Source organism: Phoxinus phoxinus (genome assembly GCF_949152265.1).
Source record: "Phoxinus phoxinus genome assembly, chromosome: 10".
Taxonomy (NCBI): domain Eukaryota; kingdom Metazoa; phylum Chordata; class Actinopteri; order Cypriniformes; family Leuciscidae; genus Phoxinus; species Phoxinus phoxinus.
The window spans coordinates 10,881,182-10,904,451 of NC_136885.1; the positions used below are offsets into that span (position 1 = coordinate 10,881,182).

The following is a 23,270-nucleotide window of genomic DNA, read 5'->3' on the forward strand; positions in this document are numbered from 1 at the left end:
TTAATGTAAAGTGCATTATGACATAAATGGCAGCACATTTCACATCTGGGTAAACAGGACGGTAGGTGCAGAAGGCACAATGTTTTATTTACATGTAGAAAGTTGCTCTTTTTGCGTTTTAAAATTGCCAGAAAGCAGAGCATGGGTTTTAAATATTTTAGGAAAGCTCATGATTAAGACAAATCTGCTTCTCTGCAGTCCGCTGTGAGAGAGATAATGAAAGCAAAAAGCCCTCTTGCACCCTAAGGCACTTTTTTTTCCTGCTGCCTAGTAAATTGGCGAACAATCAGAGGGGAGTAGCAGCAAATTACTGCCTATGTTTCATAAGCAACTGAAGTTGGGCTTTAGAACATTTGTAAGTTCCAAAAAAAAAAAAAAAAAAAAATGCATTAGCGCAGGCATCTGTGACCTCACCACCATCCGTCAACCCTGAGAATGTCCCCACAGGACTCGAGCTCCAGACAGCAAAGGCCATTTGCTCCCATTGGGCTCTGAGTTCTCTCTATCAACCATACAAAATTTTGCTGCATTATTGTTGCCCGGTTTGAAGCTTTACCTCAAATGGTACAAAATCTGGAGGCAGTTTCTCCAGCATGTCATCTGCTAGCCGACCCACAATCGCCTCCCTGGTCTCACCGCTTCCGCTGGAGCTGTCCTTCGGTTGGATACTCAGGATAGTGTCTAGTACGTCCTTGGCGAGTTTGCTTTGGTAGGTGATGTCTGCGTTTGGGTGGAGGCCGAACACCTCAGGGGTGTCATATGTGGGGAGACCCTTTAGGAGACCAAAAATAATATAAAAAAAATAAGGTCCCATACAGGTCTTAGTCCCATACAGTTAAAGGAAGTTCTGGGTTCAGTATGAGTTATGATGTTGCTAACAGAACCATATTGGTTATAATTTTAATTTGTCCCTCAGTTAAAGCAAGGCACATTGGTATAAACATTAATGCAATTTTCATGACCATGTAAGACTGGTAAACTTTTATGATTCACACAAGGATACAAGAAAAGGAATAGGACTTTAAACCGGTGAAACAAAGTGCTTTAAAAATGTATAAGCTCCACATTTCTCCTTTTAAACCTCAAAGTTGACCATTTACTTCTTGCAAGTCAAATCATTTCTGTGGTCAGCAACATCATGCCACAAATGTGTTTGTGCTTGACTTGTATGGCTTTAATGTTCCTTTAAAATATTTGTTTATACTATCTGGAGATTATCCACAAAGGCATGATTCAGTAATGCATGCAAAACCTTAATGTATAAACATTTACAGTACGTGGCTGTGGTAAATGAGAGTAAACACTTGAAACAAGTCTGGCCATGTTCCATTGAGGACATTAATGCTAAATTCGAGTTGTATTTTCTAAGATCATGTCAAGGTTTTCAGCCGGGAACACTTCCTACAACACCAAATACTCGTTACATTATAAGAAGAATTAGCCTGGCTCCGCCCTCCTACTTACTTCCGCTCAATTTTCATTTTCCTTCAGTACGTCGTCCGGGTTTGCGGTATATTCGTGGGTTTTCTCTGGGCAATTTTTTACCGGTCCAATCAGCGTACAGAGGGAGTGGCTGAGAGCGATACGTGAGGTCGTGCGCTAGTTTGAGTTGAAGTTTCGTCACGACTAAACGTTAGTTAAACGTTATATATATAGTTTCGTCACGACTAAACGTTAGTTAAACGTCATATATATATATATATTCCACAGCTAGCCATTTTTAAACCATGTTCATTCTTTTAAACATAAATAATTTTTTTCAGAATTAACATATTTTTGCTGATTCTAAGCCATTATACTAATTTCATTTTGAAGATATGATTATTTGAATGAAACCAAATAGATGCAATTACTTAATAAACTATGCTAATTTTTTGATTTTGTGAAGGTCCATGTTTGGATTCTAAATTTAAATATTCGAAAAATAACATGATCAGTGCCTTGCGATCAATTGTCACCAGATATAAAAAACCATTATGAGAGCTCACTCTCATCAGCTAGGAAAGCTAAAGCATATTGCATCAGTGTTGACAAAAGGATGAATGCTTTCCCGCTCTTCCTTTTTGATGAGCAATCATCATTAAAGATGTTTATTAGTTGATGCACGCATGCATACAGCGTTGTGTACCAGCAATACAAGTCATTTCGCATTACACACTCATTCATCATAATTCATCAAAAGCTTCCTCTAAACAACATGTGCTTACAGATTTTATACTGAACAGCTGAACAAAAGCTATTTTTTAAAATGTCTCTTTAATGTCTCTTTTTCAGGAGCTTTTGTATGTGGTTTCATTAACTAATAGTGATACGCTCATTGCGTGTTACATACTGAACAAATCTGTGAGTGCACAGACCAGCTCCTAGAACTATGTCTGCGAGAATCATCCTGCTGTGAGTTGGGACTAAAAACATCCATCACAATCAGCTCAGACAGAATGAAGATCAGCCGTTCTCTGCTTGAAGCTGTACTACTTCTCTCACGAGGACACCACTGCTTTACATGACTCACTGGCTTTAATGTACAACAGGAATAAGGCCAGTGAGAGGCTGTTACAGTATGTTCCTCTTGGCACTGGAATGGCTATTATGAAGTGGTGTATAGTCTATATGTGGCTTTGATTGAGCTGCACTATTTTCATGCCTGATGAATCAGCTTTATTCACTGTGTTTGTTACATTACAGTTGACGAAAGAGTGGCCTTTTTTTGTTCTCATTGTTTTCGTTCTGTAAGTATATATATATATATATATATATATATATATATATTATTTTTTTTTACTTTTCTTTTGGTCTTCAGATAGTTTACTTTCTGTCAGCATGCACAAACTGTGCCAGATGTGACTTGAATATTAATTACTGTTATGTTCGCACCAACTCATCTGCTGAAAGGGGGGTGATGGTAGGTTTTTATAGTGGTACTATTTACTGCACATTTGCCAGAGACTTCTGAGAAAGAAGAAAATAAGAACTTACTCTAAAGCTGAAAGGAACACCTTTGGAGGAAACAACACACAAAATGCACTTAAAATTTACATTAACAGCTTATAATTGTAAAGGAACTTTGCATTATGCAAAGCTGTTTTCATATAATTTATTTAGGAGGTTCAGTGAGTTTGTTTCTGCTTGGATCAAATTATTCCATTACTTGATATAATTTTAGTATTTTAATGTTGTTGTTGTTGTTGTTTTTTAAAATAAGTATTGGCACTCAGTATTGGCTGTGTATCTTGACCAGGTAACAGCCCACAGTATTGTAATAAACCATCATTGTCTACACAGACAAATGTCAACACAGTCCCACCTCAATTTCTCACCTCCATCTAAAGTGACAAAACCTGTAGAACAAATAGTAGCTACTGATTCCAAAGCAGTTTCTGACTGACTGAGCAGTTTCATTGGAACCTTCTATCTCACCTGAACATATTGGAGATACTGATCCACATTATTGCACCTGGGAATGCAGTAGCCCTTGTAGAAGTAGAAATCAGGGCTGAACATGTTCTCGTTGAACCACACCTTTGCAAATGTGTTCAAGAGGCGCTTGTCATAGTCATCAGTCACCCTACCGCCATACTGGATCTCGCCGATCATGTAGCGCACAGTGTTCCAGGACACACCCTGTAAAAATACTCATTCAAATTAAAATGCCAGGTGCTGAGTCTATTTGGCAACTTTTTGCATAGACCCTAGACATAGATGACAGTGTAAGTCATAGACATGCACTTTATGTAAAAGGACCTTCTCGCAGATGTGGAAAAGGTTATGTTCATGCCACACTTTAATAATAAAGACATTTGACAAGAATCCGTATAATTCAAAATGACTCCCAAGTATAGGTTACTTTAAGTTTATGTGGGATAATTAAAGGTGTATAATTACAGAACAGATTAGCTGAAATTAACTTTACAATGTTTACAAATGTTTCTGAAACGAGTTGATGGTGTATTTGGCTGATTTAATTGTGCTAATTATTATGATCTAGTAACACAGCTGCTCCATAATGCAACTCTCACCTTCTTGATGTCCATATCATCCAGGTGATTCTGGACAAACTGTATGGTTGCATTGAAATCTGCCTGGTTGAACTCATATGGGATGTTCCAACCCAAAGGTCCATATTTCCGCCTCTCTTGGACAGTGGAATGGAGGAATGCCACCCCATACAACATGGGCCTCCATTGGACCATGTTACTCACATCTAGAAGATCCTGACTGATACCTGGAAGATATTATTAGGGATTACCAATTTTAAAACTTTCATCTATCTATAAATTACAGGAACGTCTGTCTGTCTGTCTGTCTATCTGTCTGTCTGTTAATCGCATATCTCTCGAACCGTTAGTCCGATGGATTTCAAACTTGACAGGTGTCTTGCTACGGGCACGAGTAAGTTGACGTTGTTTGGATTAGAAATGAAAAAGATATCGTTAAATATATCGGTAAAATAAGTACTTAGAATGTTGTGGTTTAAAAATAAACATTCTGGCATAAACACTCTGTCAGCTAAACATTAAGTCAGCTACACTGTTTACTTCTGAATATTATATTTTATTCACGGCCATCATTTGTAGTAGCCTATTTACTTCTGAATATTATATTTGACTCACGACCATCATTTTTAGTAGCCTATACACAAACTGTTTGCTCAAGCGTAGCTTTTTTTCAGAGTTCACTGTGTAGACTGCTCCCTGAATCGTCAAGCTTATTATTTGTGGATGTTAACTGAATCTGCAAGTCAGCTACGCTGTTTACTTCTGAATATTATATTTCATTCTGGTGCGCTTAACGTTATCTCTACTGTGTAATAGTAGCCTATGCTATTCACCAACTAAACATATCCAATTCAATGCGTTCACAGTCTCTTTCACGGCTATAATTTGTAGGAGCCTACTCACAAACTAACTGCTAATAGACAAAATTAGCGTTTTCTCGGAGTTCAGTGTGTAGCCTGCTCCAGCCAAGGTCTGAACCTACCCTGAATCGTCGCGCTTATTCATTTGTGGATGTTAACTGAATCTGTATGTCAGCTACACTGTTTAATTCTGAATATTATATTTTATTCTGGTGCACTTAACGTTATCGTTTTCTCAGAGTTTAGGCTACTGTGTAATAGTAGCCTAGGCTATTCATCTACTCAAACATACCAAACCAACAATTACTAAAAACACAGACAAAAACAGATTTAGCACGGCACTTTGCACTAGTTATTAATAACACAAAGCACACTACCGTAGTTGTTTTTTTGATGATATTGGAATAATGAGGCTGTTTCAAATCCATTAGTAGCCTCAGGTGATACAGTCTTTCATCTCAAATAGGCAATATATATATATAAAAAACAGCCTGCAGTTGACATGTAGTGAAGTCCATAAAGAAAACTGACAGGCGAATAAAGACTAAATATCCAGAGAGGTCAGGCTCACCTCCGTAAGTCCTTTTAAGTCCGGCTTTCAGTCCCTGTGGAGGCTCATTGGTGAATTTGATTGACATCTGCAGGAGAGTGATAGGAAAGTGTCTGTGGACCTCAGTGGTCATCCACAGTCTGAAGGTGTCATGAATGCTGTCTGTCTCTGTGATTGTATCCATGAGTTCATCCATAAAATCCAGACCTAAATGACAGTTCTGAAGTAAAGCCCAGCCTCCCTAATAGGGGAAAAAAAAAGATAAGATTTGGTTTTAGAGAAAGTATTCAGTTTTATATTTTTTATATTTTTTTTAGCACAAATACTGAGAGATAAGAAGGCCATAGAGTGGAATTGCAAAAATCTCCTCTTTCAAACATGCGCCCCAAACTCTCCCTTGTCTTCCATTTGTTGAATAGACAAATAATGTGGTCCCAAAATCATGGTTGGCTGAGCTAATCTACTGTATTTTGCTGTCAAATACTCAAACAAACAGAACAACAGAGCCACTGTGTTGACACTTTTGGGGGAATCAACTCATGAATGGCTAGCTTTTTGTTATCTCTGCATACTATGATGGGATAGAAGCAAGAATTTTAACATTAAAAATGCACGAATATGAACATACATTAGCCATAGAGTGCTGCAGAAGTTTGCGTGCATGAACTTCCTGCCCCTGACCCATTGAGACGTAACGGGTCTCAATTCTTTGTCGTTTGCCCAGGGCGATGATTGAGTCTGTTGGGTCTGAACCCATGGATAGGAAGCAGATGAGAGGAGTGCGTGGGTCAGACTCCTCCCAGGTCTTCTCCAGATCCAGAATCACTCCCTCAGCATATCTCTCCCCCATTGAGTGCATTATGTACTTCCGTGCCTTTCAATTACACATGGGAAAACAAATAATTAGCCTGATGCGATTAAAAATCAAGTCACATTTTTTTATAGTGCTTTACACAATACAGATTGTTTCAAAACAGCTTCATGGGAATAAACAGGTAAATAATAGTGTTGCGAATTGTATCAATTATGAAATTACTATAAAACAGCTGTAAGGCAGCTCTACCGAAGACAATATTATCCAGCTCAAATTAAGTTTTAATTTTGTTTACATCTGATAGTGTCAGTACAGTCAAATTTATATTTCTAAATGGTATTTGTCTTTTTTAAAGCCCCAACTGAGCAAGCCGAAAGTTGGCAAGGACAGTGGCAAGAAACTAATACTCCATCAGCTGACTGTAATGGATAGAAAAAAAAGTCAGGGGAACAATTCTCGCCTTTCCTAAGTGATGGATATCCAGAAGGTCAGGCAATATTACACGCATACATAAGCCTGATAGCAAATAGGCATGCTGTAATCAAGAATTATTCTGTTCAACATTATTTTGCTGAGAACTGTAATGAGATTGTGATGAGCTAAGAATGCATTTTGTGCATTATAATAATGAGACTGAGATAGTAATGAGTGCATTAATTGTCATACAATTGTCAAAAATAGACTGCAATTTCTGTAGGCAAAAATTATTTGTTTTGGTTTTGTGATGGAAAAAAAAAAGCAATGTGAGTATTTTCACAGAATAATTGTATGGCTTCACACTGGCTTCAAAATGGGTTCATTTCTACCTGAGCAATGGTTCTATCTGGACACCAGGATCGAATAAGGAGCAGCCGTCTGAAACAGTCCAGAGCCTGGTCGTATGCATTTGGGATCGGTTCTTCCTCTGGTGCCTCTCGATCAAACCAGCTCTTCCACTGTTTCTCATGACGCCCAATCTGTTAATACAAGTGTGCACAAAAGTGAGTGAATCTGGTACTTATCAACTTACAGTTGACAAGAAATAATATTGGAAAGTTGTCATGTTCTACGGGGTGCTACACTCAATCTAAAACTATTTTAAACAGTATTTTTATTATTTTTAGTTTAAAAAAGCCAAAATAATAGCTTTACACATATTTTATGAATTTATGTTATTGAATGATCCATATTTTATATTTAAAAAAATTGGTTACCATTTGACTTCCATTGTTTGAAGAAAAAATAAAGACACTGAGCCATTTCTCAAAATATGTTATTTTATGCTCCACAGAATAGGTTTGAAACAACTTGAGCATGAGTAATGATTACAATTTTTTAAATTTTACGTGAACTAAACCTTCAATATATATTATATAGCATCTAAAATTAAGTGAATGGGAATTAAATTATTTGTCAAATAAATAACATGTAAATGTTTTGTCTAATCAAAACTGATTTAAAGACAAAGACTAAACATGATGTATTTCTGGTGTGTCATGACATGTATTATGAAGTCTTGTGTGTGGATTAGCAGTATTTCTGTAGTTGCGGTGTTCTAGAAATGGTTAATTAAACAAAAGGCTTTTAATCTGATTTCTTTCAGCCACAAGTAATTGATTTAGAGTTTGCCAAAGTGAGCTCATTTCACACTGCATTGAGCATGAAGTTCCCCCGGGCAGTCATGGCCTGCCAATCAGCCGTCAGTGTGAGGGGTCGTGAATGTATTTGTGCCTGTGTGTGTGTGTCGACCAGATGAATCAAATATTGACATGTTTACTGCAGAGTGAGCAGCGAGAAGGATTTAATGAGGAAGGGGAACTCAAAGCGACAGATACTGTGTGTATGTGTGTGTGCGTGTGTGTGTGCGCATGCGTGTGTGTGTGTGTGTTCCATATGTGCATGTGTCTGATCCTTTAAGCGTATAGGTATCTGACCACACACCTGATCTAGAATGTCAGAGAACTGCCACAGTTTGCTCAGCTCCACCAGGTTGAGCCATGTTATGTCCAGGATCCACTTTGCAGCTTTGGGTGGACAGGCTTTCAGGTCCAGCGAAGCACCTCCTGGGGGACATCAAGAAAACAGATCACATGAAGTGTTGCCTCATTCTTATTAGGAAAACAGAATCCTGAATTTTGCACCAGAGTGTAAGAGATTTGAGAATTTCTTAGTTGTATTTTTGCTTCTTATCAGCTTTTTATTTTTTTTGGATTGATTGCATGTTGATGAGTATGTTTTGATTTGAACACTAGCTTGCTTACTACTGCACAGTTTGCTGTATACTGCCTTTTACTTTTTGTTAAGGTAAATTAAACAGAAAGGTTGCATATGTTAATATAATCTAACAATAAACAATAGCTATGAAGTAACTATTAATATTGCTAAAAGTTGTATTAGGTCCAGAATGGGTTAACCTCTTAAAAATTAGGCAAAGGGTAAAATTCCTATCACACATATAAGTAAGATTCTGGGTACAAATATGAATAATTTACAGTACATGAGGTAGAAATAACAACATTTTAACCCTGCCTAACTGCTCACTTCTGAATTATAATTTGATTTGCAGGTTAATGAATGTCAAATCACAGAACTGGTGTCAACAGTAAACAGTTTAACTTGATATATGAAATGTAATCAAAACATTTGCCTAAATCACAGTTGATCAGTAGCGCTGTTGCCTCACAGCAAGAAGGACCCCTGTTTGAGCTCTATCTGACCCGTGAGGCAGGTCAGGTGAATTTGGGCCAAGACCCTGAGTAGTCTCTAGCATTCCTATAGAATAGCGGATTTGCCTATATGTTTTTTTTTTTTTACAAAATGGGACAGTTTAAAAGCTGTCATTTGTCTGACATGATGTAACATTTAGTCCAGAGATGATAAAGAAATGCCAAAAAGGATAAAATAAAACAAGGTTTATTAAATAACACAAAAGCAGGTAATCCACAGAACGAGCAAACAACACGAAACAGTGTGCCAGAATCTCTGAAGAAGATGACGTCACGTGTATTACTAGATTTTTAGTAATTTTTTAGTAACTAGATAGATTTTTGCTAAGAATCAGCTTTAAAAATGACAATGTAGCTTTAAACATTTAGTTTAAATGAACAAAATTATATACAGATAATATGTCATTTAAATAAGATTTGGAATCGGTAGATAACGCTTTAAAAATGACTACATGTGAGCTATACCTATGATATATATATGATCAAAACTAACTTTCACTTGCACTGATATATAAAGATATTTTCTTCTTGCTGTGTACATTTATGTATAGTACATCATATTCTTCAATTTCTTAATCTTCGGCAGAAAAGAGAAAATTATTTTGCTGATTCTCTCGCGAGAAGTCAATCGCAGTTTCAAAGCATGTGATTGGCTGTTCGCTACTGGTGTCATGTGCATGTGCTTTGTCAACTCAGGCTTTGATGCTGAGCTCATGGAGAAAGGCTTGACCAGTGTCATGGTACCAACAAAGCCTGATTGAATTGGTTTGTTTTTTCAACGTGAAACTAATCCTGTAACCCTGAGGTTGTTTAACTATGGTATAGGCCCCTGGTCAGTTGTTGTTTGGTGTTACATGTGGATACCTGTTCTTTGTGCTCCTCATGTTAATGCTTGTAGTTGTTTTCTTCTATTACTAATAAACCCCTGGTAAGTAGATCATCATCTTTACCTGCATCCCTTGCTTCCCGCGTTACAGAAGGTTGCAACCACTTTTAATTTAGTATCAGATAAATGTGGGGAAGTTATATTAAAGTTTTGAGTTAAATGGTACAAGAAAAGCTACAGATGTTAAATCATAAGTGTTGTTATGCTGGCCATTTATTGAGTTTTAAGTTAACAACACGTTAACCCAAAACTCAATAAATGACCAGCATAACAACAATAGACTAGAGAACACTTATGATTTATACTTCGGTGAGATAAATTAACTTCGGTTGAGTATCTTTAACCAAAATATTGACTGTATACATTTTTGTAATTAATAAAATACATTGTTTTCTTGCACTCATCTTGTCTGAACAAAGATGGAATGTCATGTTCTTGGAATACTATCTAGTAAAGGTACAAAGGAACCTCTCCTGTTTTGCAAATGCAATAACTTGAGAAATCTCGAGAAAAGCTAATTTCTAAAGGGGAAAAAGCAGACAAACTACATGGCAGCAAAGAGAGAGAAAGTGGCTCTCACGAGAGTGCATTAAAGAGCAGAATGGTATTAACTGGCTTGACGTGCACTGCCAGCACAGGGAATCAAATTGACCTTCTGGGTAATGGGCCACTTCTCTGACCGCAAGGCTACCTGATTTCTCAGTGATTAAATTTCGGATCTGATGCTTTTACGAAGCAAAAGCACATGAACCATCATGGTAATCACATAGAAGTTCATCAATCTGCAGACTCACCAAGGACTCCTCATGAACAACATGTACAAATTGCAAAGAGCCATTAAATATGATTTTTCTTGTTACCCAGAGGAAAGAAAGAAAAATCACGAAAGCTTCTAATGGCAAAACACAGTCTGTTGTCTTCATAGTCTCTTTTTTGAGCATTTGGTTTGAGATTCATAAATTGCCCTTTGCTCGTTGCTGAATGTATGGATTTGTTCTTGATTGATAATATTCATCCATGTGTTAATGAGTGTGTTAATAAAGAGTTATTTTAAAAAAATGTGTTCAATACAAGTTAAGTTACTGTGTATATCTACAGCATCAGTCTAATTTTAATGTGTAATGTTTAAGCCTTGGGGCTATACTTTTGAAACACGGTGTATGTCATACTGTATTGAACCTGGAACATTCCTTTAAAAAAAATATGGCTATATTAATGTACAATATGTCTCAATTAATGCAAGTACGCAACACAATGTAATGTGTAGCCTTACATAATATGTACTGGCAGTCAACCTCACAGCTTGTCACAAGGCACCACTGTGCTTCATTCATAGCACACTAATAGCTGTAGAAGTCTGGCTCTGATGGGTTCCTGCTGCTCAGTTCTGCCTAAACCAACTGCTCCAAAAGACTGCCTTAAAACCTGTCTGTACCCTATTATTAAAGGATATAATAAAATAGAATGAGAAAAAGTGTCTGAACTTGTTACGCAAGATGTGCAGTCATATCTGCAGTCATGCAGTCAAGATATACGTCAGCAGAAAGTCACAAATACTCATACATACAGTACATAACCATTGTTCAAGAATGTTAATAGACAAATTGATCATTCTCTCGTTGGAGAAATTAGAAAATAAAGAAACTAAGGAGGAGGAGAAATATTTTGAAAGTAGAAAAACAGAGGGAAAAAAAGAGACTGAGAGAGACTGACTTGTGGAAGACGTGTTGTTTTCTGACCTTTAATAAGGGTCAGGAACTCCTCGTGTTTGACCCTGTTGCTCTGCATGTCGATCTTGAGAGTGAGCAGCAGGGTGAACAGGAACTTGTGTTCTTCATACAAACCCCGAGCTGCGTACTTGTGCACCTCAAAGGTCATGTACTCGATGATTTTGGCGATCCGCTTGCTTGTAATTGGACTCTTTGAGGACCTACTCTCCAAGAGGAAGAAGCAAGTTTGCAAATGTAAAACCTTACTCAATCCACTCCCACATCTTACATGGACAATATGGTCAACAGGCATTGTTTTATAACACCAAAATCCTGTAAATTTACATTTGAACATAACCCAACCAATATTTCATGGTGGAGCCACGTGTAGCCACAATATGGGCTTGAGGTATGGGCCCCAAATGGCCCCATGTCGGCCCTATCTGAATTATTAATCTCATTTAGAGTCTGACCAGAGTTAATGGACAAAACCATACCTTAAGCCTACATTGGCCTCATCATGAAATGTTGGCTTGGTGATGAAGATAAAAAATACATGCCATTTTGTCTTTGAAAAACAAATTCAAATAAGGTATGAAATGATAAATGAGTTTTACTTTGCCAAGGCCAAGTCGAACAAGCCCAGGAACTGGCGCAGGGAGGTCTGATACATCACGTTCACCATGCTCATCTCCGTCATCAGAAAGTACAAGATGCTTCCTCTCGTGGCAACTACACTCAGAAAAGTAGATGACACAAAGGTCAGTATTTACACAAGACATGACCCCTTTGACATTGGACTTTGTGGGAAAAGTGTCACATTTTTTGACTACATAATAATAATAATATTAATAATTTGTTACATTTATACATAACTTTTCTCTGCACTCAAAGCGCTTTTACAAACGGCAGGCGGAATCTCCTCAACCACCACCAATGTGCAGCATCTACCTGGATGATGCGACGGCAGCCATATTGCGCCAGCACGTCCACCACACACCAGCTTACTGGTGAGGAGATGGTGATGAAGCCAATCAGTGTATGGGGATGATTAGGAGGCCATGATGGACAGAAGCCAATGGGCAAATCTAATTTTGGGATTTTTAATGACCACAGAAATTCAGGACATCGGTGTAATGTCTCATCCGAAAGACGGTGCTTTTTAAGGTGACCGTCAGAACAGACTGTTTTACAAATTGTGCCTGCAAGTGAATACATTTCTGAAGGGATTTCTGAAGGGATCCGAATTTCGAGTGAATCAATCGGGTGAACCAATGATTCAGTGGCCCATTCATAAAGAAAGCATTTCTGATTCCTGAATGAATCCGCTGTTTGAACAAATTGAATACATGAATGACTCAATGACTTACTAATTTAGACATTTAGCGCCACCTACTGGCAGTTTTTATTTCATAAATAATAATGATAATGATAATAATAATCATTTTATACGTTGGGAATAGTTTAGCAAAAAAATATTTAATAAATAATAATAATAATGATTACATTTACTCACTCATGTAATTTCAAACCTGTATGAAAATCTTTCTTTTGTGGAATGTTAACAACGTTTTGTTGAATAAAAAATAAAAAATAAAATAAAAAAATCTAAACCTACTATTTGTCATTTCTATTGGATGCTTTTCTCATTTAATAACACAATAATGACTTTAAATTATATTTTGGGGGAAATTTCTCCAAATTTGATGTGCGATTAATTCGATGAATTAATCGGCATATCATGTAATTAATTAGATTAAAACATTTTATCACTTTACAGTCTTAATATTATTACCAGGTGTCAACTCGATCAAAGGTTTCTATTTACAGAAATCTGTGAGTTTTACAGATTGTGGCTATTCTGTTAATTTACTGTTTACATTTTCACATCATTAGACTAACAAACTAGAGGAAAAGATTAATACATTTTCTTTACTCATCTTTGAAAAAACCCTTAAAGGGATAGTTCACCCAAAAATGACAATCCAAAAATGTTCACTCTTCGGACGAAACTTGACTTGCGTACAGCCGATACCGGAAGCCGGTGATTTTAACTCATAAAGTTGTAAATATGGATATTTTTCTTATAAAAATGCATCGCTTCACTTCAGAAGGCCTCTATTTACCCCCTAGAGCCGTATGGAGTACTTTATGATGGATGGATGCACTTTTTCAGGCTTCTCAGGCTCTACTCACTCCCATTATAAAGCTTGGAAGAGCCAGGATATATATATTTTTTTAACTCTGATTGTGTTTGGCTGAAAAAAGAAACTCATATACTACACCTAGGATGGCTAGAGGGTGAGTAATTTATGGGATAATTTTTGGGTGAACTATCCCTTTAAAGGACAGATAAGCTCTAAGTGCCTACCAGGTCTGTATTCCTCGCGGGCCGCATTGATCTGGATCTCAGTCTCAGCAGCGATCTGGAGTTTCTGTGTGACCTCCTCTGCCGTGCGTTTGGTGTTTCCCAGCACTGTGATGAGGCTCTCGTCATCCACCAGGGAGCCCTGCGTGCTGGTCAGCCTAAAAAGTAGATTATCCTCCAGTTCCTTCATTTTACGTTTATTGGCCGTCACGTCCTCTAGCAGGTCGGTCCGCTCCTTCTCCAGTTCCTGAAAATCCAAAAACATCACATAGTCATTTTCTCACCACAAAAACAGCTTTAAGTAAAGTCACCTTCATTTATTTAGTGCTACAATACAGGTTGTTTAAAAGCAGTTTCACAGTAATAAACAGGAAAACGACGGTCAACAATGCAAACTTCATCCTCAAGTCAGTACAGTGTTGATTCAGTTCAATTAAATAACTATGCATAGTCATCAATTAGTCATCACTTATAAAAAAATAGTTATTCAGCTATAAGCAGCTCTTCAGAAGACAAGTATCATTATTCCGCTCAATTCAGTTCAACGTTGATTCAATTCCGTTTAAACATTTCTTTTTTTTGAACATTCTCTTTTATTAAGTTTTTCTACATTGGCACTGGCACACACACATACACACAGAAAAAAAAAACGTTTAAACATTTCTTTACAATATGATATTGCTTTTTTCACAGACATTAGTGTGATTGTTTTAACTGCCTGTTTTCTTTGTCACTTACAGTGTAATCTTAATTACACATACACGTTAAAAAGTCATCCTATTGAATGACATGAAAGATTTAAATTATGAAAATATTTACACAAGTCATTTTCTAAAATGCTCTTTTTTGGGCTATACAGCCCTGATCCACTTTAAATTCATGCAAATATTTTTGGAATCCAGCCAAACCAAACCAAATATCACTTTGTTAGCCAGGTGAGAATGAGAGATGGGGACAGGACTCAGTCGCAGAGTAAACAATAGGCTTTACAAACATAAAACAAAAACAACCCACCCGGTGAAAAACTGTCAGGGCAGAAGGGATGTCTGCATGAACAGACAAACAGAACACCTATACACTGTGAAAAACCACAACACACTAGCAAAAGACAGGGAGATTAAAGGAAATAAGGAGGGCAACGGAGGAAAGCAAGTGGGGCAATAACAAGGTAACAAGGGGGCAGGGCCAAGATGAGAGACAGACAAGACACAAAGGACATAGCAAGACTGAAGTGTGCATGGCAAAACAAAATGATGTATCATGTGCTCAAACAGAAAACAACATGCAATACTGACAGAATGCACAGAGAATGGATGTCAGGACCCCAACACTGAAACTGAACCAAGACTAGACCGAAGTGTCAGGATCCAGACATAATGCCCAAACACACTAAACATAACAGACACAAGCCCACACAAACAAAACCAAAGCCATGTGCTCACATATAACAAGACTAATAGGGGTGCCAAGATCCTGTCACCATAGATCCAGGGAAAAACTAGAACAGAGGTGACCGAACCCTGACACACATTGTAGAAATACACTGTAATAACAATTTATTGTTTTAGGTTACACTTTATTTTAAGGTGTCCTTTTCACAGCGTAATTACACAATTAAGTACGGAGTAATATCAATTTAACCACATGTAGGTTTGGGTTTAGTTGAGGGTTAGTTGCATGTACTAATTGACTGTTATTACCATAGTAAGTACATGTAACGTGTAACAAAGACGCTGTAAAATAAAATGTTACTGATTTATTATTCTAAAAGATTAAAAAGTGATTATGCAATAGAGATATATGCCTATCCTAAATTATTCTTTTACACATTTTAAATGATCACTTAAGTGTTAATAGTTTACATTGTTTCATCATATCAATGAAAACATATTCATATAAATAAGATAATTGATATGATTTATTGAAATATAATATCTAGATTTAATATCCAGCAATATTATTGATCTGCCTTCATTGACACCATTATATGAGAACTGAACTGAGCTGGACGATGACACCATGGTTATATATATAGACTATTAATATATATATATATAAATAATATATATATATATATATATATATATATAAATAAACTAAATTAATAATGTTTTTTTTACAACAGAAATGAACCATCACTGAACTTACTTAAACTGGACTTTGGAAGGAGTAAGCTATTTTCTTCTAAATCTGCTGGATCTAGTAAATATGCAGTCAATGACTTTTTCAATGCAGAGAAGTAAGCCTTCGATGTAAAAACGTTGAAATAACATACCAGTGAATGTCATTCAGGCTGCTGAGCCATGAGGCCTGAGTAAACTGCATGATTTTCCAGCTTCACATTAGTATGACATTATATTATGCAGCCCATTTTGCTTTCAAGCCCAGTTAGCTTTCAAAATTGTAGTAGTACCAGTCTTTATCCACCTGCTGTCCAAATGTCCCTTTCCAATATTAATAGTCTAAAACGCAGTTCCCCATTAGGCAGAGACAACTAACTAGCCTGAAGCTATTATAATTCATATCGGCGCTGGGCTGGGTGGCATGTGGATCTGTACTCTTATTATACTGAGTGTAAAAAGGCGACACACATGTCAGGCCCTTATTCCTGATTGACAAATCAATGTCCAACAGTGAATATGTTCTGAATGGCACTTTAATTTTCGCTACCTGGAAATCTGCAGGCTCCATCAAAGCCCATCGACTGTGCTAGTCTGAAATGTGCCAAGACTACAGCGATTCTCCATAACAATGTACAGCATTGCAAGATTCTGGTGCTTTGATTCATGTGTTTCTTGAACTTGACATAAAGTAGCCGTGGTCTCTAATTTAAGGTGCTATGCACATTTCTTCTATATCAAACACCATAACATTTTTACAACACAAGCAATGTTCACAATTATAAGACTTGTTTTGAATTATGTTCATCTTTCATTTCATTTTGAGAATACAATTTGTTAGGTTTAGCCTTAAGAAAAAAACTAACAAACAATACTGCACTATGTGAAATATATTTGTATTGTTTAAAAGCAGCTTTACAGTAATACTGTATAAATGGTACAATTTATAATATCGTAATGTTTAATAAGCACACTTAGCAGATTAGAGCTGGGTGATAATATAGTTTCCTACAGTAAATAGTATACAGTATATTGCTTTACATGAGTGTACTCTATGTACTCTGGGATCATAACCACAGTGCAGCAGGACCCAATGGTCCAGGTATGTCTGAGGAAGTCGAAGGAAGCACCATGATGGAAATGGTACCCAACGTAGACGAGGTCACCTCCCCACCAGAGACACACTCAACAAAGCCAATGACGAACCACCCAGGGAGGCAACCACCCTGGGGGTTTCTTACCCCCTGGTAAGAAACCCCCAAAGCAAGATCAGTTGGCCGAAGACCAGGGCTGGACTGGGGCAAAAAATCTTCCCTGGCATTTTGGCCCAGACTGGTCCAGTACATATGATCATAAACACCACCCATATTTACGCACCCTTGAATATGTATACCAGCTCCTACTCCTTAAAACCACTAAAACAGTGTAACGAGTAAGCAGATATAAGTGAGAGTTTACACATTAAATACTTAAAAAAATTGTGATTTATTAATACAATTAAGCTGTATACTCCACAGTGATGGATCATAAAACAAGCTATAAGGTGCATTGGCAATAACAATACCATATGAAAAGTTGTTAAATAAATTAACAAAGTTGTGTGGATGTCTCAATTTCATTTTAGTATATTGGCCATACCTACACAAAAGCAGCCCCAATAACACATTTTTGTCAGATCCTAAAAATACACTATTCACCCTACAGCCAATAATAAATAATAAACTAAACAAGAATACTGCCAGCTGACTTACTGTTATTACTGTTATTATCAGTTTTATCAAGAGGTAATGGTTTCCTAGACTCATGTTTTGAAAGCAGTTCTGCTTACCGCAGACTCTAGACTCACTCATCTCTCTCCCTCTCCTTATCCTCACCACCACCACTATCAGCATCAGCCATGGGAGCTGAAGAAGGTCCTGCTGCTGCAAAAAACATATCTGTCTGCCTGAAGGGCCTGTTTCTTTTTTCACGCATTTTCTCTGCGCCTCCCTTGCGTTTCTTCTCCATCTCTCTGACTATTTTTACAGATGCACATTGACACTGCACGTATGCATAGAGCCCAAAGGGGGAGTTGTTTAAAGATATGATTGGACCAGCCCAGTGTCACTTAAGAAAATAACTACGTGTCTATGTGTTTTATTCAATTTATTTTTTGACAAATGCATTATGCCGACACAAAGACTTCAGTGCCATCAATTAAGCAAAACAAAACAAAAAAAGTTGTATGGGTCGTTCAGACATGACAAAAAAAAAAAAAGTATGAGATGTATCAACCCAGCGGGAACATGCCCTGTCTGCCAGATGGCCAGTCCGCCCCTGAAATGGTCTTTCATTCAAGCTGTACAAGAACTCTCCTCAGGTGGTAAAGGATGAAAACAGCTTGGAGAAAGCAGCAGATACCAGCAATCTGGCAGCAAGGGATTGGTGTATTCATTCCCAAAGAGCAGAACTCCAATACTATCAGCCAGTTCAAGAGCATTGCCCTGCTGAATGTAGCCAGTAAAAGTCTGAGAGTTGCCCTTGTCCAAAGTACAATAGAATGGACAGCCTAGCCAACAATTACATCCGGAAGTGATAATCCTTCTCAGATGTTAGCCTTTTCAACCAGAATATGCTTGAGTTCCTGTGCCTCGTTCTAGAGATGAATGACTCCTGGGATTCCTGGGTCCCCCTGGTAAGAAACGTCAGCGTCTCCATCCACACAGGCCGAAAGTGGAAGGTGTGAGATGAGGTAAACCATGCCATCTCCAGCCTGCAGCATTGAGAGATCATGGGGTTGGTCCAGACTGAGAAACGATCCAGCCCTGGCTTAGACTGGGGAACATCACCACAGTTCTGGTCGGAGTCCAGAACAGTCACCCATGGCGGTGGAGGAAGTCACCAGGGTTGAGCAGGAGCGCTTCCACATTAAGGCAGTGTCCCTAGGTTAACAAGGTGTCTGGACCCGATGTGTCGCAACTGTGAATAAGCGCATTAGGTGGGCAGACATCTGGAGAACTCCGCAAGCCAGACTCAGCTTTCATATAAGGGTAGTATACAGTACCCTCCGAACCCTTTAAACCTCACCCAGTGGTTTGGGGACGAGGTCGGCTAGACCCGTTATAAACCTAAATATACTCTAATTAATTTAATTAATTGAAAAGTGTACTATCCAAGTAGTTATAGAAGATGTTTGCTGTCGTAATGACAGTAGCGCACACAAAAGTAGCAGCTGTTCCGTGCTCCGGTGCAGTTAGAGATCACACTACATGCGTACTGTGCCCGAGCCCAACTGAACCACGCTCTCACCCACCTCTTCCATGCGGGCCAGGGAGGGTTAAACGAACTGCGTTCGTACGGCACAGTACGGAGCAATCACACTAGTCAAACAAACGAACCAGACTTTGGGGGTCAAACGTGCTCATCACCCTTAAAGTAGTTATAAATTTGACTTCTAGAATAAAAACTATTTTTGAAGTTTATATATATATATATATATATATATATATATATATATATATATATATATATATATATATATATATATATATATATTACTTGAAAATTTACACAAATATAGATTAAGAGTGAATCAATGTTTTGCAGGGAATGGTTTTTGCAGTGCTGAAGAAGAAACAACAGAGATATGTGAGATAAAGCCCTTGAGTCTCTATTGAATGTTAATGGTCTTTTAGAGTACAGAGATTCACAATTCACGCTCTTTGTCCAGTGACCCTAAAAATGACAGAAGTGCTCTCTCCCTCTTGCTTGCTCTGCCATAGAAACATCTCTGGGATGTTAATCTTTAGTTGTTGTTGTTTTTTTCCTCTAAGGACCGTAGGGACCTTCATGAGGAACACCAGGCTGTTACTGAATAAATTGCATCTTTGAATGCACCACCAGAAGGTTTGAATAGCCTTTTCTAATGCATGACTTGCATGCTTATCTAAAATTACAGTACAAATAACATATACATGAGAAAAAAAAGAAGAAAAAAACCACAGTAAATTTATCTTACAAAAAACAGTGGTCAATTACAATGATGACTTAAAAAAGTAAGCAGACGCCATTGCCCTCTGGTCACTTTGACTGAACAAATGCTCAAGTGAGTAGTATTTTGGTAACTGGCCACTTACATGCCTTTCAGCAAGGACTAATGGATGAACGTTACATCCCTAATTAATATTCATAAGCCAAGCTATACAAGTATAATAGTGCCCCCAACACACATTTCAGATCATTCCCACACCTGTTTTTTGCACATATGAGTTCAAAGGGCCCATACCTGTTTCTCGGTAAGAATAACTCTGCCCAGTAGCTGATCTTCCAGGCCCCTCATAGTAACGGTGAAGTCGATAATTGATGTCCGTGCGCTGATCTCAGGAGTGTAGACTGGATTGGGCAGTTTGGTTGTCACATAGAGACGGAAACCCTTCATTACATCCACTTCTTTATCACCTACTTTCACCTGATGGCATGAATGAGTCACAGATTAAAATTAAAACTGAGCTGAGAAGAGCTGCTCTGACATAAAAAATAAAAAAATAAAAACATCAGGAGAGTAAAGACACACTATCTCAGCCCTCCAAAATCGAGTTTGGACACCCCTGCACTAGGATGACAGAGCCCCATAACTCAAGATGCTTTTAAAAAATAACAAACATTTGAACATCAGAAGATCCTTAGAGAGAAGTTAGAGACAGCTAATAACAGCTGTGTTAATGACCTTCCTAACATAAAAGGTGTTGGTGAAGTTGTTTAAAATAATATGCCAATTATCTCAACAGGGAGTAACTAATTTTATTTCCGTGCCAATTAGCGGAAATAGACTGCGCGGTTGTGATGTGATTATGCAGTGGTTTGATAATGATTAAGCGACGTCAACATCTCCCATTCGGTCTAGGCTATATAAAAAAAGTGTGATCAGGTGTTTGCACCTTTGTATTAATAGAGCGGAGTAGTTAAACTTGTCAGAGCTCTCACTGCTGATTGCTATTTCCACTTGTTTTTTGAACGTGTGAAGCAGCTGCTGTGTGTGATGATGAAGCAACGTCACATTTTTCAAACGACTGGATTTTTGATAATGAGATCAAGGAAATATGCCCAAAAGATCCCGACTGTCACTCACAATCGTGTCCCACACTAAACAGCTTGAGCAGCTGATGTCATCACCTCGACTAGGAACTGAAACAGCACAGAGACAGCACTATATCTTTTTTTAGGTTATGAACTATTCTTTCAGAGTACTTGCTATGTCCTGCTTGTCTAATGATTTTGTACGCTTTAGATATCTTTTATAAACGACAGGATGTTAAAATACAATTCCAATTTGTTTTCTCTATATTTAGTTTTGTAAATAATGAGGAGCAGAGTTTCTGTACAAATATAGAGAATTGTCTCATTACGCAAAGCAATCTCGCTCATTTCCTAGCAAAAATTTAATGAAAAGTATGGCAACATGTCTTTATTTTAAATCACTGGAGCTGTTGAGGACAATGATGTTCCCTTTAATGACAATGTCCCTATTTACTCCCAAGCATACACTATATTTGTTTATAACTTTTGATAGTAAAATACAGGAGAAAATACATACAAATAAGCATTATGTTTTTGGCACTATCTACAGTATGAATAAGGTACAAAATGAAACCTGAGACTCTTTAAAATAAGTCAGTGAAAAAGGTGCACAACCTTCAGAAAATGTTGATTGTGAGCCTCCAAACTCCTCTTTTGCTTATTGAGCACATCTATCAATACCTTATATGTGGACCCAGTCTTAATGAAGTTCTTCTCCAGGACATTGTCCAGAGCAGGATCCAATTCCTCCCCGACATCCTCTATCAGTAGGGGACGCCCAAGAGACAAACTGTCCTCTAGGTGGTTTCTGAAGTACTTGTGATTCAGTGAGGTGATCTGTGAAAACATCAGGACCTCTTTACTGACCCAGCTCAAGTTCTGTTACTGGGGAAAGCTATTACCAGAGGAGGAGGTGATTTGTTATCAGGTCATACCATTGAAAAATGTGTCTGACCTCATGTGTCTGAAAAGAACTCATTCATCAATGCAAGCTGTGCATATTAAATTAGATTTCAACGTGATTCACAATAATATGAATGTTGAACTTTTAAATCGGCAGATGTTTAATTTATCAAGTTATTGTACATTTACTTGTAATAGCAACACTAAAAAAAGTATTAAAAACAGCATACTTCTCAGTATTTTCAGTAACAAGCTACTTTTTCCATTGACCAGACTGACTAGATGTGTAGCATTTTATGTATTGTTTTTAGCAATATATACTGCTGTTTGACAAATGTATGCTACAAATTAAATAATGAACACTGATGAAGCCCACTGTGCAAAATCATATTGTTATTAATGTACAAGTCATTCATGCTGAGTGCTCACCTGCAGCTCATTCTTGGATTCTTTGTTCTTGATCCAGATCTTTCCCTGGGTCTGGGGGTCAACCAGCAGGGGAAATCTGGCAGCTTTTGTAACAATAATCCCATTTTGGATGGACAGGTCATCATTGGGTAACCCCTGTAAGTTCCATTCACTTACTGTGGGAGCATCAATCAACATCTCAGTGAGATTCAGATTGGTCCTAAAAGGAATTCGGCGGGACTTCATTTCTCTCTGCCAATCAGTGATAAGAAGGTTGCGGAACTCTTGGTTAAATGGGCCCGAGTAGGACAGGAAGGCTGTAGCCAGCAGCACATCACCTGAGCATGGGAAATGTCAAATTAATAATAATAGTTCATTAGTTTTTGATGTTTTCTGAAGTAAATATGAGTGGCATTTCAATTATAATAATCTTGCACTCAGAATTCTACAGGTTATCTGTGGTTGCCAGGTCACTGCTATATGGTTTTAGTGCATTGCAATGCAATTGTTAGGGTCATCTGGGTAGTTACTAGAGTGTTGCTATGGTTGTTAATTACTGGCCCAAGTCAAAGTAGTCCACCTCTCTATAATACTCTGAACCTTTTATATGGCTCGGGTTCCTTCATCAATGTAAGTCAAAGGTATGACTACACACCTTTTATCATTTTCTAAAGGCAAAAATTTTCCAAACAGTAGTAATTGTAATAACACACCACTACTCAGCATGAGAACACTTTAGGAAGTTCTAGGTGGTTGCAAGGGCAATGCTAGGTGGCTGCTTACCCGTCCAAGTCAAGTCAAGTCAAGTCACCTTCATTTATATAGCGTTTTTAACAATATAGATTGTTTCAAAGAAGCTCATTGATAATAGAAATTTAAAGTAACAAAGATTGTTTT

At 37.6% G+C, this 23,270-nt stretch overlaps 1 protein-coding gene across 1 annotated transcript in view; it reads right to left on the minus strand.

The window, feature by feature from the left end:
• The window catches only part of dnah5 (dynein, axonemal, heavy chain 5), a gene marked incomplete at its 5' end in the record, with an annotated part of 152,884 nt that overhangs the window by 7,904 nt on the left and 121,710 nt on the right, over positions 1-23,270 (minus strand). Inside the window, 13 exon segments of the mRNA XM_079625837.1 lie at positions 557-772; positions 3,418-3,621; positions 4,017-4,222; positions 5,427-5,646; positions 6,034-6,279; positions 7,026-7,175; positions 8,140-8,261; positions 11,550-11,740; positions 12,137-12,251; positions 13,891-14,134; positions 20,272-20,454; positions 21,744-21,899; positions 22,395-22,711. Of these exon segments, the coding sequence (XP_079481963.1) occupies positions 557-772; positions 3,418-3,621; positions 4,017-4,222; positions 5,427-5,646; positions 6,034-6,279; positions 7,026-7,175; positions 8,140-8,261; positions 11,550-11,740; positions 12,137-12,251; positions 13,891-14,134; positions 20,272-20,454; positions 21,744-21,899; positions 22,395-22,711 (2,570 nt within the window).